The sequence below is a fragment of the Vombatus ursinus genome, unplaced genomic scaffold (assembly GCF_900497805.2).
Source record: "Vombatus ursinus unplaced genomic scaffold, bare-nosed wombat genome assembly UNPS02014874.1, whole genome shotgun sequence".
In the NCBI taxonomy this organism is placed as follows: Eukaryota; Metazoa; Chordata; class Mammalia; order Diprotodontia; family Vombatidae; genus Vombatus; species Vombatus ursinus.
This window is the reverse complement of record NW_020954652.1, coordinates 18,876,341-18,890,507: the sequence shown is the minus strand read 5'-3', so window position 1 is coordinate 18,890,507 and position 14,167 is coordinate 18,876,341. Positions and strand designations below refer to the sequence as shown.

General features: G+C 40.3%; 1 protein-coding gene across 1 annotated transcript in view; it reads right to left on the bottom strand.

Moving 5' to 3' along the window:
* The window catches only part of E2F7 (E2F transcription factor 7), a 47,364-nt gene that overhangs the window by 13,681 nt on the left and 19,516 nt on the right, over positions 1-14,167 (bottom strand). The window contains exons 5-9 of the mRNA XM_027842455.1: positions 9,687-9,977; positions 7,425-7,583; positions 4,469-4,606; positions 807-992; positions 338-410 (exon numbers count right to left, since the gene is read on the bottom strand). Of these exons, the coding sequence (XP_027698256.1) occupies positions 338-410; positions 807-992; positions 4,469-4,606; positions 7,425-7,583; positions 9,687-9,977 (847 nt within the window). The remainder of the gene's footprint in view (positions 1-337; positions 411-806; positions 993-4,468; positions 4,607-7,424; positions 7,584-9,686; positions 9,978-14,167) is intronic.

Sequence of the window (14,167 nt, the reverse complement as noted above, 5' to 3'; positions counted from 1 at the left end):
CTCTGAGTCTGATTCTTCACATGTACAGTGGGGAGCTTTGGACTAGGTGACCGCCAAATCTATGATCTCGTGGGCTGGGTTCAGAAAGCTCGTCCGTACCAAAATGACAACTGGCATTTACAGAGTGATCTGAAGTTTTCAAAGTGTTTTGAAAACAGTATCTCACTTGAACCTCCCAACCCCTTTGGGAGGTAGGTATTACCAGTTCCACTTTACACATGAGGACACTGAGGGTCAAAACCATTTAATGGCTCGCTGATGGTCAGAGAGCTATTCATTGCCAGAGTCAGAATTTGAATTCGTCTTTCTGATAAAATACATTCTCAAGGCTACTTACTGTGAATCTTCATCTATCTTCTGCCTGCAGGCAGCTGCCAGGTTGACTATTTTCGAGCAATATTCATCTGAACCTGCAAAGCAAAGTGGGAGGCTTATTATCAAGGACTGAAAGAGGCTTCTTACACAACACCGCTGAGACACAACAAAAATCCACATTCACCACTAAACGATTATAGTCCAAAATTGTATCACAGGAGCATAATGGCCCTAGAGCTGGAAGAGATGGGGTCAGAGGCCATAAAGACCACCCCCACCTTGATGGTAGGTGGCTGCGCATTTGCTCTCCACTGGTACAACTATTAAGAACCTGCCGTCACTTTCAAGTCAAATAAAGTGGCAGAAAAAGTCTTTAGCAGCAGAAGAAAGTGATTGCTGTTATTACTATCGACCAGATTTTATATCAATCAACATTATGAAGTACCTACTAAGTGCCAGACACTGTACTTAGCGTGGCTCTCCCTAATTACCTCGCTCTCCTCGGTGAGGGCTGCTGGGTTCTGAGCTCACTTTCCTTTTGATCCCGTCTGAAGTGGGAATCACGTTGAAGGAGCTATGGCGGGCCAGTCTTTGCTTCACACAGGGCTGAAAAGGGGAGCGTGGCTCTGTTTTCAGTTCTGGCAGAGCAGATGTTGAAACACCTACGAGTTGTTCACCTGCATAAAGGAATTAATTTAGAACGTTGTTATCATGACGAGATTCACTGCAATTAGAGCAACAAGGCTGGAGTCGGAACAAAAGCATGAATCAAAAAATAGGATAAATCCAGGAATTTGCTGACCATTGAGATAAACTCGTATGTGTGTGTGTACACACACATGCATACATGTTTGTATGTATATGTGCATATATTATACGTGTGCATACACACAGAGATATTAACCCTTATCCTAATCATGAATCCCTTCTACATTATTCCTGACTAACAGCTGCCCAGCCTCTGCTTAACAACTCAGACTGATGGGGAACTTGCTGTCCCCCAAGGCAGAAAATGACATTTTAAGGCAAGCTCTGCAGTCGGCAGATTTGGTTGTTTAAGTCCCACCCCTGAGGCTCACAACCTGTGTGGGGCCAAATGCTTGATCTCTCTGGGCCTCAGTTTCCTTATATGTAAAATGAGGGAGGCTGAACTGGATGACACCTGAGGGGGAGCAGAACAAGTCTAACAAGTCTAGAACAAGTCTAAAGAACATTTGTTCTTCCACAGGAGAGGTTAAGTAAGACTGGCCTTCTCAATTTAATCACAACCTTATAATTCTGACTCCTGAATTTATCTACAGATGATGTCTAGAAAAATATAAAATAACTATCTCTTGCTAAAACTTTGATGACCCAAATTACAGTATTTGCAAAATATGCATTTCCCTATGCAATTATAAAATGAAAATGATAACACTTTAATTAAAATTTTTGGATACAAAGCATAATGAGAATATGATGATTTGTGCCTTGGAAAAAGGTAAATTTGATAAAGAATGCAATTGTTCTCTTTACAGAACTTTAATTTATCCTTTTGCAGAAAACATAAAAATCAGGGAAGATGCGTTGATGAGGAATTTACATATTATTGCAAATGATTGATGTCCTATAGTTAGACTCTTTTTATATTTAGTTTGCTATGGAACTAAAATAACTGTCTCAGCTTTAACTAAAATACACATATATACTCACATGTACGTGCATGCATGCACATATATGTGTACACACACACACACACACACACACAGAGTTTTGTTCTGAATGGGGGCACTGTGAATAAAGCACTGGATCTGGAATTGGGAAGACCTGAATTCAAATCCAGCCTTAGACACTTACTAGTTTTTGTGATCCTGGGCAAGTAACTTAAGCTCTTAAGCCTTAGATTCCTCATCTGTAAAATGGGGACAAGAAAAGCTCCTACTTCCCAGAGCTGTTATGAGGATCAAATGAGATATTTGTAAAGTGCTTTGCAAATTTTAAAGTTGTATATAAATATTATCAATAATAATGATAAAACAATATTTTTGAAACAATAAAAAAAGAATAAATGGGTATTCACTAAAAATAAAACCAACTATAGGTCTTTCTTAGGTTTGTACAAATGAGGTTTAAGTAAAAAATGGGTAGTTTATATTTCTATCAATATAGTTTTTTCTTTCCTTGTTGGTCAATCTAACTCCTTCCCATCCTTTGAAGTCCAACTCAGACTGCCTTAAAGAACACTCTCTTTGCTGGCCTCCTTATTTCAATCTTCTTCCAACTTGAAAATTACCTCATTAGGACATATTGTTCTTAAAAACTAACTTTATCAGGTAACACTCCTATTCATGAACCTACTATGGCTCCTTACTGCCTACCACATTCATCTCAAACTCCTTGGCTGCCTTTTCAAGGCCTTCTATAACCTGGCTCTATTCGAATCTTATTTCCCATTTTTTTTCTCAACATACATACACCCTGCTTGTTCTTTTCCCCTTCCCTTAAGTAGGGTTCTGTGAACTTGTTTCATTTTTTAAAAAACAGTTTGATATCTGTATTTCATTATAATTGACTTCCTTTGTAATCCTACATATTTTAATTTATGGATTTAAAAACATTATTCAGAGAAAGGGTACATAAGCTTCACTGGTCTGCTAAAGGGAACCAGGATACCCAAAAAGTTAAGATAGATAGATGCTTTAGATAGACGAGTAAACAAACATAATTTAAAAAAAAAAAAAAAAGGCTTGGTTGAGTTTACATTGTTAGCATCAAAATTAGCTGAACTACTAACAAAAGAAAAAGAAAAAACCCAAACCTGCAAATAGTGTGTATTTTTCTGAGCAGAAAAGCTACTGTCTACAATATCAATCATAATGATAGTCAGGCCTTGAGCCCTTACATAACACCAGTCTAAGTTCAAGATTGTGTTCTTATATTTTACAGTGTGGCAAGAAGATGCTATGTAATACCTTTTAAAATTGATTTTCAAAGGAAGTAGTTCCTGCAATGTCAATCTTTTCCATTTTCAGTTATGATACAGCAGTTAATACAATTTTCACCTTATCTAGAAGCTCCTGTTTCTTTTTAACACAAATAAAATACTTTATTCTGCTATTGTAAGATCTGGAATCAGACTTGAAAACAATGTTTCTTTTGCAATTGCTAAGGGTCCAAACATCTGACAAGAACTTAGAACTGAAATCCAAGATTCTGCTGACTGACAGTGCCAGATCTGGGATCTCAGAATTTTATTCCTTCCTTACTTGTTGAGTCTTTTTTGGGGGGGGGGGGGGGCACTTGGGGTTAGGTGACTTGCTTAGGGTCACACAGCTAGTAAGTGTCTGAGGACATTGTTGAGTTTTACTCTGTAGAGTAACAATAAGATAGAAACCCCCTAAGAATGTAAAGGAAAAACAATACTAAGGCATCAGAATCAGCTCAATGCAATGATCAATCCTGACTCCAGAGGGCAGATGATGAAATGAAACAGCTCTTTCCTCTTGGTAGAGAGGTGGTGCACTACTGATACAGAACAAGGCATGCACTGTCAGACCTGGTCAGTGTGTCAGGTAGGCTTGCTTAACTCTACTCTTTTTTTCATAAAAGAGGGTTCAATGGAGAAGCAGCAGGGGTGGCGAATGATACTGGGAAATGACAATGATAGAAATGAACCAATGTAATTGACTCATCTTGACTCCAGAGCACGTATTCTTAATTCTGGGTCTATGAACTTAAAAAAATTTTTTTTTATAATTGCATTTCAACACAATTGGTTTTCTTTATGATCTTATGTATTTTATTTAATGCATTTAAAAACATTATGGCAAAAAGGGGTCTATCAGGCTTCATTCACTACACTGACATAAGGGTCCAGTCCATGACACAAACAGAGTAAACACACCCCTTCTCCTGGAAGAGGGGTGATGGACTACAGGTACAGAATTAGGCATTTACTGTCAGGCATGGTCAAGGAATCAGTCAGAATCAAAAGCATCAATAAAATATTATTTTTTAAAAGAATCTAGTTTCCAAGCTACACTGAAACGTAACAGTTTTGCACGTGATTGGGTGCGAAGAGAGAAGAATCAGTCTTGACAGTTATAAAATACAAGAATCCTGTTTGATTTGGAATAGCAAATAAAACAAGCCTCTAGCCATGCCCCCAACCTACCATTTTCTGTGCTGAAATCCACAGGACCGATCCATTTGAATGCTGGCTTCCGACCTCGCTCTTCGGTCACGTGAACTTTCTTAATGAGCACCAGGCTGGTCAGAACGTTGGCAATGTCATAGAGCCTTCGTACCTTTGCTGAGAGACAAAACCCAGTGATGGTTACTTGGTTAGAGGTCCCCAGGACTGTTGGGTTCAGGGCCTAGGGAAGGTAGGCAGCGAGATGCAGGACTTAAGTACACAGCCACCAGCTTTCTCTGTGTTAAACTGCCTGGGACTCAGTGGACAATATTTGTAATATTTTTTATTCCAATAGCTTCCCACTTCTTCTATGATGCACCCTGGCAGTGGAGAAAGCGGAGGGATAGGAATCAAAGGCAAAAACACCAACCAGGAAAATTAATTCTTTAAAGAAATTGCTGGCAAACAGGAGTTCTAATTTATGGCACTGTCAAAAGCGGGTCCTGTGGTCTCTGAAGGAGGTCACCTGTAGGCTGCTAAGCAGCACCTTTGTAGAGATGGCAGGGACCCCCAAGGTCCCATGAAAGGCTCTCATGGCTTATGGTCACTGAGGTACTGTGATGAGTGGCAATGTGACTTGGATTGTGGCTTCTTCGTCTAAAATGCCTGGAATTTGGATCAGAGGAGAATAGACAGATAGGAGTTGGATGGAATCTCAGAGACCACCTAATCCAATCTCATTTTAGGAAGCTGGGGCTAGGTAGGAAGCGATAGAACCAGGGTTTGAACTCAGGTCACAAGATCATAGGTTTATAGGTCCCAGCACTCCAAGTTCAGCTATGCTTTCCACTGTAACACACGCCGGCCACTGCCTCAGTGAGACAAGGTATTCCTTCAAATTTCCCATGTTTCCAGAAAGAGATTAAAAAACTCAATTGCCAGAGAACATTTCAGGAAGTTATATTCAGCTCAGAGTAGAAAACACACAAAAACTGGGAGGATAAATAAGGCTGTGACAATTTCTTCTTAAGCAGTTGATGGGTTCTAGGAAAAGCTCCATCTAAATAGGAAAGTGATTACACACAGGGAGTAATTCCATTCTCCTTCAAGACAGAAGATAGAGTGAAAGGGATTTTTCTATCACTGTCTGAAAGCATCAGCTACGAGTGCTAGAGATTTTCTTCCTTTGCCTAAGGTGGCTGCAAAGGTACACTAGAAACTAGATGCTATACCAAAGAAAGGAGCTGGGTAAACCAGTCTTAGGGCCTCAGTGAGCTAACTGCTATTGTCTTTACCTGCAGGGTTAAACTAAATCAGCAGGACGGTGCAGTGGGAAGTGCTAAGTCTACAGTCGGAGGACTTGGGTTCTAATGCTGGCTGAGTCACTTACTACCTGTGTAACTGTGGGCAAGGTTTCCTGCCTCTGGGCCAATTTCCTCACCTGTTAAACAATGGATTTGGAGTAAAGGGCCTTCAAGGACCCTTCCAATTCCAAATCTATAACCTGTAACCTATTTCAAATGATCACTCAATCAACAAGTATTTATTAAATGCTTGCTATGTGACAGGCACTGGGGATATAGAGAAAAAACAAAAACGGTTCCTGCCTTCAAGAAGCTTATATTCTAAATAATGAGTACTCTGCAAATTTCATCGTCAAGGTGCCATGACCTAACTAGGTAATGTGTGGCAGCAAGGTAGCATTATGGATATAATGGAGAGAGTACTGGTCTCTATGTTATACAGACCTGAGTTCAAACACTTGCTTGGACATTTCTTGGCTATGGGACTCTGGGCAAGTTACTTAACCTCTCTCCCAGCCTCAGTTTCCTCATCTATAAAATGGGGATTACAATAGCATTCACCTCCCAGGGTTTTTGTAAGGATTAAATGAGATAACATATGTAAAGTACTATGTAAATGATAGTATCACTGTCATCATCATCATTATAATTATTTTAACACAGGTAAAGTGCTACATAAATGATACTATTATTGTCATCACCATCATTATAATAATTACATGTAAAATGCTATGTAAATGATATCATCATCATCATAATTCTAACACATGTAAAATGCTATATAAATAATATTATTGTCATCATCATCTTTACAATAATAACAACAACAATAACAATTAACATTATCCGCTCAAATCCTCACTAGCCTATGCATTCCTGCCAGTGTCCTACATTCCCATCCTTTACAAGACTATGCAGAGGGTGGGAGGAAAAGGAAGAGAACCCAGACACTCAATCTCAGATGCAATGACAACACAGGAACACCGGCGGTCCTCTTGCCCTTACGGACAGATTGGCATTTGCAGCACCAGTTTTGTCTTCCCCTGTGAGGAGAACACTTGCTACCTCCTTCTCTGAGAAGGAGGGCCATAGAAGGGGGAAAGGAGCACAGGATTGGGAAGCTTCACGGTCTTAAACAAGGCATCTATGTAGTGCTTTAAGGTGTATAGAGCACTCTGCATGTGCTACCTCTCTGGATCCTGGCCACAATTCCTCAAGGTAGGCAGGATTATTATCCCCATTTGATAGAAGAGGATGCTGAGTCTCAGAGAAGTTAGGTGACTTTCCCAGGTCACACAGCTAGGACTTCATGATTCTAAGTCCATTCTCTAATCACTGTACCCTCTAACTGTCTCAGTGGCTTCACCTGAACTGCTGGTGGAAAGGGGAGTAGACCCAAGTTCTATTCCTGGTCCTATTTCTTATCATTGTAATTCTTTACTTTTCTGTCTGGGCCTCAGTTTCCTCAACTGTAAAACAAGGGAGTGGAACTAAATGATTTCTCTAATACTGTGAGCTCTCCCCCCCCCATTCAGTTGTCTAAAATCACAATCATCTGCCCTTGCTCAGAAACAGAACAGGAGAAAATTGTATCGAGTTGTTACCTTAGCATCAGCCAGTGTTTATGGTCAGATTCTTACTTTTTTTTTTAATTGTATGAGGCAATCGGGGTTAAGGGATCAGATTCTTACTTTTAAACTTGCTATGATCAGCAACATCCTGGCTCTCTTCAATCAGGATCTTGGCGGCGATGTCTAGGGTGACTATCTTCGTCTTGGAGACAAGGAACAGCATGACAAACTTCTGGCTCATAATTCGCAAAGATTTGTCCTTCCTGCTGTTTGCAGATACTACAAAGAGAAGAGAACACATGAGTCAAGAGGAGCCCCTCATCAGGGCAAAGGCCGCACCAAGTCTTGGGTCAACAGTCCCTACAAGGCAGCCCATTCAAAGGGTACTTCTGAAACTGAACGAGGATCATGCCCTTCAGAGGGTCTGTTTTTGGTCCAGGTCTATGATTTCAATGGAGTAGGGAACGCTTTCTACTAACGTGGACAAGCACCTTTTCTGCAACTTACAGTCCTGAAGGAGTTACCTGGGGCATCACCCAGTCTTAGAGATCTTCTTCTATCTCCTGACAGTGGCAGGATCTTTCCTGACAATTTCCCACTTAAATAGGAATGTGATTACATTGAAAGCCAGGGTCACAGATTTTGACTCCAAGGCCACCTCCGTATCCCTCATACCACGCCACATGGGGATATAATTTGACCTATAGAACGAGGTATGATCATAATTACAAAGAAATTATTTTCTTGGGTAGCTTAAAACTGGTTCTGGGGACAAATACTTGGTCTTTTCAATTAAATAAACATTTATTAAGTGCCTACTTGGTGTCAGGCACTGTGCTAAACCCTGAGGATATAAAGAAGAGAGACAGTCACTGACCTCAAGGAGTATAGAGGCAAATATTTTACTGACATGCATTTCTTTCAAAAACAAAACTCATTTCCCATTACCTTCCATCCTGTTCAATGTCCTTTCATGTGACAAAGAAGTACAGTTTTGTAAAAAAAAAAAAAAAACCCCAACATATTGACCAAGTCTGACCACACACACACCTCATTGTGCACCTGCGGTCCACTCCACCTCTCTCCCAAGAAGGGACTTCGAGAGGCCATCAAATCCCTCCCATCCCCTGAGCCCCCCATTTCATAGATGACTAGGTTGAGACACACAGAGAGAGCTACTGACTTGTCCAGGGTTACATAGCTAGTTCAATTTCTTAATTGCAAGTCCAGGCCCTTAGCCACTCAAGATGGGTGCCTGAATTGTTCTGAACACCAATGCCTTTTGACACTGTTTGTCTTGCAATTATTGTGAGAAGTGTTATATAGTGTCCTCTTGTTTTTGCTGATTTCAGTTTGCATCAACCTCTGTGAGCTGAAGACAGTATCAAAGAGAGTTTCCAAAATGTTTCAAGCAAGGGAAACCATTACTGGAATTAACATGTAACCTTTCAAGTAGTCATCAAAGCAAGGCTATTATAGAAAACAACAAACAAAATGCAAAAGTAGCAAGGCTGTCACTGTGTGTGTGTTGTCAATCTAAATTACTTGCCATAAAAATCAAAGCTCTGGACAAAAACCAAAACCAAACAAACAAACAAACCAAAAAACCACTCCAAAATTAGTAAGAAGAGTGTACTGAAATATTGGTCTAACATCAGAGATGAACCACTAAATCTTGGACGAGTCGCCATGAAAGCTTCAGGAAAGTTCAACTCAATGAATATTTATCATCTACTATAAGCAAAGCATTGTGCTAAGTCACAGATTATTTTCCTTTCTGTCTTCGTATTCCCCAGCACCTAGCACACAGTAAACAGCTTAGGTGGCATGATGGACAGAGTACTGGACTCAAAGGAAGACCTGAATTGAAATCCTACCTCAGATACTCAGTAGCTGTGTGACCCTAGGCAAGTCACTTGACCTCTGTTGCCTCAGTTTCCTTATCTGTAAAAGGGGGATAACAGCAGCACTTGCTCACAGGATTAGTGCCTGGCACATAGTAGGTGCTTAATAAATGTGTATTGAAACAAACTGAGGATTAACGTGAGGATCCAATAAGATAATAGTCGTAAAACGTAAGGTGCCATCTCCTGGATAAATCATCTTAACCTCTCTGGGCTCTCGGCAGCTTTCTAAGTTGAAGAGAAGGTGCCAGCCTGCATTGGCAGGAGGAGTTCCCTCATCTGATAGTTCCCTATACGAGTGAAATCACAGGTCAGTCCTCTGTCCTCTACCCCTATTATTAAGTATGTGATAAATGCCTGTTGGCTTGGATCGGAGAGAATTCTGGGACAGAAAATGGGAATTGGAATGGGAATTAGAAGAAACCTCTAAAGCTGAAGATTTAACGCTGAAACTTTTTGGGGAGCACAGCAAACTCACTAGAGGCATAGTCAGGCTCAGAGAAATCCAATAACTGTTGGTCTTGGGAATCCAGGAAGCCCTCCCTCTTCCGCTCTCCAAATTTATACTCCACTAGGTCGAGCTCCTTTTGGTGAAAGTAGGCCATCTGCTCTTCATATTTCTGTTCTTTTCCTAGTCTCTGGAGGTTCTTCAAGGTTTTCTGGAGGCCGTGCCATCCGTGCCAGCCGTATTGATTTTTGGCCACCCGGCTAACCATATGCAGGGACTCCAACACATTCACGATGTCATAGATGCGTCTCCGTTCTACACCTATTGAAAAAAAACAAAAGCCGCCGTGGCATCAGACCAACACTTCAGAGAGCAAACTCCTGCATGGCGGAGACTTGACCTGTAACAGGTTTTATACAGTTTCTAGTGCAGAATCTAGCAAACAGTGGCTAGATGATCATCTGATAGAAATGTAATCACTTCTCTTCTTTCTTAGGATGATCCTTACTAGAAAGGTGTGGCTAAAATCTAGGCTTAATTCAATGATGGCTCTGGTTTCCTTCAAAGATCAGCTCCTATAGCACTTTCTCCACGAAATCTTTCCCTATCCCCTTCCCCCAATCATCTTGCATCTATTTGGTATGCATGTCTGTATGTATGTATAATATACACACTATATATATATAAAATATATATTACATTTCTATAAAAACACATTTATACACAACGTGTGTGTATGCGAATGAGTGTTTACATATACATGGCATCTCCTTTGGTGAGACTGTAAGCTCTTTGAAGGCAGGCCTATTTCATGCTTGTCTTATCTTTGTCATCTAACACAGTGCTTGGGAAAAAGCAGAACTTCAATAAATACAGGCTAGTTGGTTTTGTCTGTGATGTATAAATGGTAGAAAGAATTTTGCTCAACAAGACTTGGGAAAGTAGTAGAATGTAAGCTCTTTGAAAATAAGGGTTGTTTCATTATTTGTATTTGTGTCCCTGGAACCAAGCACACAGTAGATGCTTAATAAATGTTCAATTGAAGTAGTCTCCAGAAGTTTTAAGGTGAATCAAATTTAAAAGCATTTGGTGACTTATTCCAGATTTACTGAATACATTCTGTATATATTCAATAAGATGTTTATTTTTTGAATGGGAGGAAGGAAAGGGAGAGAACAAGCATTTATTAAGCACTTACTATGTGACAGACTCTGCACGAAATGTTTCACAAATGTTATCTTATTTGATCCAGAAATGTGACATCATCTGTGTGTGGGAACTCTTATGGAAACTCTCTCCACCAATGCATACTGGCCAATCAACTATAATTAGAATCTTAGGGAGTTGCTTGGGGCTATTGAGGGATTAAGTGATTTGCCCACAGTCACAGAGCTAGTCAGAGGCAGGAGTTGAACCTAGATTAAACCTCTACCCATTATGCAACAATGTCTTTCATATCAACTATATTACATTGTAGTTAATCACGTGCATGGCTTACCTTCCTTATTAAACTATAAACTACTGGAGGGCAAGGACCACAAAATTCTTTTTTTTTTTCCCCTTGGCCACAGCATCCTATCACAGTGCCTTGTCCATGGAAGGGACCAAGTAAGTACCCACTGGATTGAAATGCCTAGCTGATTTTATAACGTGTTGCTAAGAATGCCAACTACAAAACAATCTATGTCTAATAACTGAGAGCTGGCCTCTGAGGCAGGACAGGGCCTAATTCCTACTGCATGTGTCAAGTTCACCTTTCAGTATCCCAGGAAATTCTCAAAGACTCTTAAGTTACTAAGTGCAGGTGCTGAACCACATGAGCAGAGGGAGATTCCTATACCTATGAGATCACAGGTCTGGTCTGGACCGAAAAAAAAAAAATCTAAGAATTAATTCTTCAAACATCTCCCTTTCTTGACACTTGGGTCATGCAAATACAGTTTTTAAATCCTTCTAAGATCCCAAATGGAGTAGATAGTTGGTAAATATTTTATATCTTTCAACTTATACACTGGAAGCATTAAAGACTCAAATTTATTAGGTATTTGAGAGTAGAGAGTGCTAGGCTTGAGTCAGAGATCTGGTTTTGAATCCTGCTTCAGACGTTTACTAGGTAGGTGACTCTGGGTAAATCACCTAATTTCTCTGGCCCTCAGTTCCCTCTTATATAAAATAAAAGGGTTGGACTTGATGCCTTCTAAAGCCTCTTCCAGCTCTAAATCCACGATCCTGTCAGTGTCTGCTATGTACAGGCAGGCCCTGCACTTGCCCTCCATGATCTGAATGTAATCTGGGACGCTGAGTCATGAGAACGGGCAAACTCGTCCATTAAGAGACTGGGTAAACTTGTAAACCAGACCTACAGCTGGTCACTGTTACAGATTTTCCAATGTACTATTTCCCTAACCAGAATTGTACTGGGAAAAAAAAAAAAAAAAGGACTTTAACTGTCTAATTCTAAAGCACCCAAAACTTTCTTGTTACTTAGTTAACACCCTCAAACCTTCCTGTTCACTTGACCAAGAAAAATAAAAGCTATTTTAATCAGTTGGATCAACTGATAGAAAGAGATGCCTCACTGATGAAGTCTAGGCCTGGATCAGGCTGGCCCTTGGTAGTTTAGGATAGATATTTGAATGAAATGAGATATGGGTAGGTCATTAAACAGTTAACAAAAGGTTTACCTAGCCATAGTGTAGGAGACTATACAATGATACAACACTTAACTCAGGGACAGATGGCTTCCTTGCCTCCCTAAGGAAACATGAGGTCATGAGGATAGGGTATGGGAATTCTGAAGGCACTGGTACATCTCACAAGTCTGAGGGACCTTGAATTACCATGGATGGGCCTTTTTATGTTTTAAGTGAACAGGAAGACATGTCATCATGGACTGAGCCCACTAGGAAACTGCCAAGAGTCTCTATCTTCAGCCCTTGGGGCCAATCAAATCTTGGGGGGACAGTTTCCTTGGCTCTTGGGAAAGGAATTAACCTAACATACATAGGCGTGTGGGAAGGCACGAGTAGAGTACTGGGGATAACCCTGGCTTATCATCCCATCGCATAGCACTCCTCTTTTTAGCAGGTCTCAGCTCAATAAACGGTCACTGATGTCTACCTACAATCCTGGCTAGCATGAGACACCAATGTAGAAAGAATTCTTCCCAACTGTGAATTGTTAGATTTAGCAACAAGCACCCTCCCCTTTCTGAATTCATTTCCTCCATTTGTTTTAATTACAGGTATCCCCAACAAAAGAATTCTGACATCTCCCAGAAAACCATACTAACTACAGAGTGTCTCCTTCTGCCTGATTGGCTCTCTGCCTAGTTTGTGTAACTAGAGTGGACTAACTGTTGCCCTTCAAAAATTTATCATGGGAGGCACAGTTTTAATCAAACAAATCACGCAACAAAAATGCTGGTTGCTACAAGGTATTTTCGGGTCACATACACTCAAAAGAACTGAGGGTTCAATTCTAAGGTTTTGGTTGATGAACCCAAAGGGAGGTTTTTCTTTCCAAAAGCTGTCATGGTCCACAGTGGAATATCCCTGGCATGAAGGTTGATCAGACCATATGTCCAGGGCAAGTCATTCCAACGTTTTCATATATCCACTTTGAAAATAAGGTTTAGATAGCTGCCAGCTTAGTGCAGGCCCTTATCGCCCCACACCTAGACTATTGTAGTAGTAACTACAATACTCTCCTTCCCTCCCTGAGGGCATGGACTGTATTTGCCCTTTCTTTATATGTCTTGTGCTTGACACACAGTAAGAGCTTAATTAATGCTGCTTGTTGGCTTAGATTAGATTATATACTTTGTTCAAAGGGTACCAAAGAACATAAATGATCTCCACTAGCAAAGTCAAAGAAAAGTATGGTACACAGGGAATGCATACGTTCCATTGTTACATATGTGTTACACAATCAGTGTAAACTCCTAAGTTTGCAGCAAGTGAATAAACACATCAAGCTGGAAAATGAAGACAAGAGTATGGCCACCTGTCAGGGCTATTACAGAAAGAAATCCCACATTAGGTGGGACACTGGTCTAGATAAAAAGTTTTGGAGCTAGAAGGAACCACTGAGTTGAACCTCCCTCATTTTACAAATGAGGAAACTTGAGGCAGAGAGATTAAGCAATTTGCCCAGAGTCAGAAAACTAGTAAGTATGTGAAGCAGGATTTGAACTCAGGTCTTCAAATCCAGTGACCGGTCCTTTATATCTCTGAAGATAAAACACTTAGATGCAGATTTAGGAAACTCAGCTTCTGGGTCCAGCTGCAACTTTGGGAAAGTCACTTCTCAGTTTCTTTATCTATAAAATAGGGGAGTTGGAGATAATTTTGAAGATCACTTTTAGCTCTGATAGACAGAGAGCCCCATTGAGGGTTCTTAACTTGGGGTCTGTGAATTAGTTTTCTTAATATTCCGATAATTTCATTTCAATAGAATTGGTTTCCTTTGTAATCTTACGTAATGTATTTTAGGCATTTAAAAACATTATT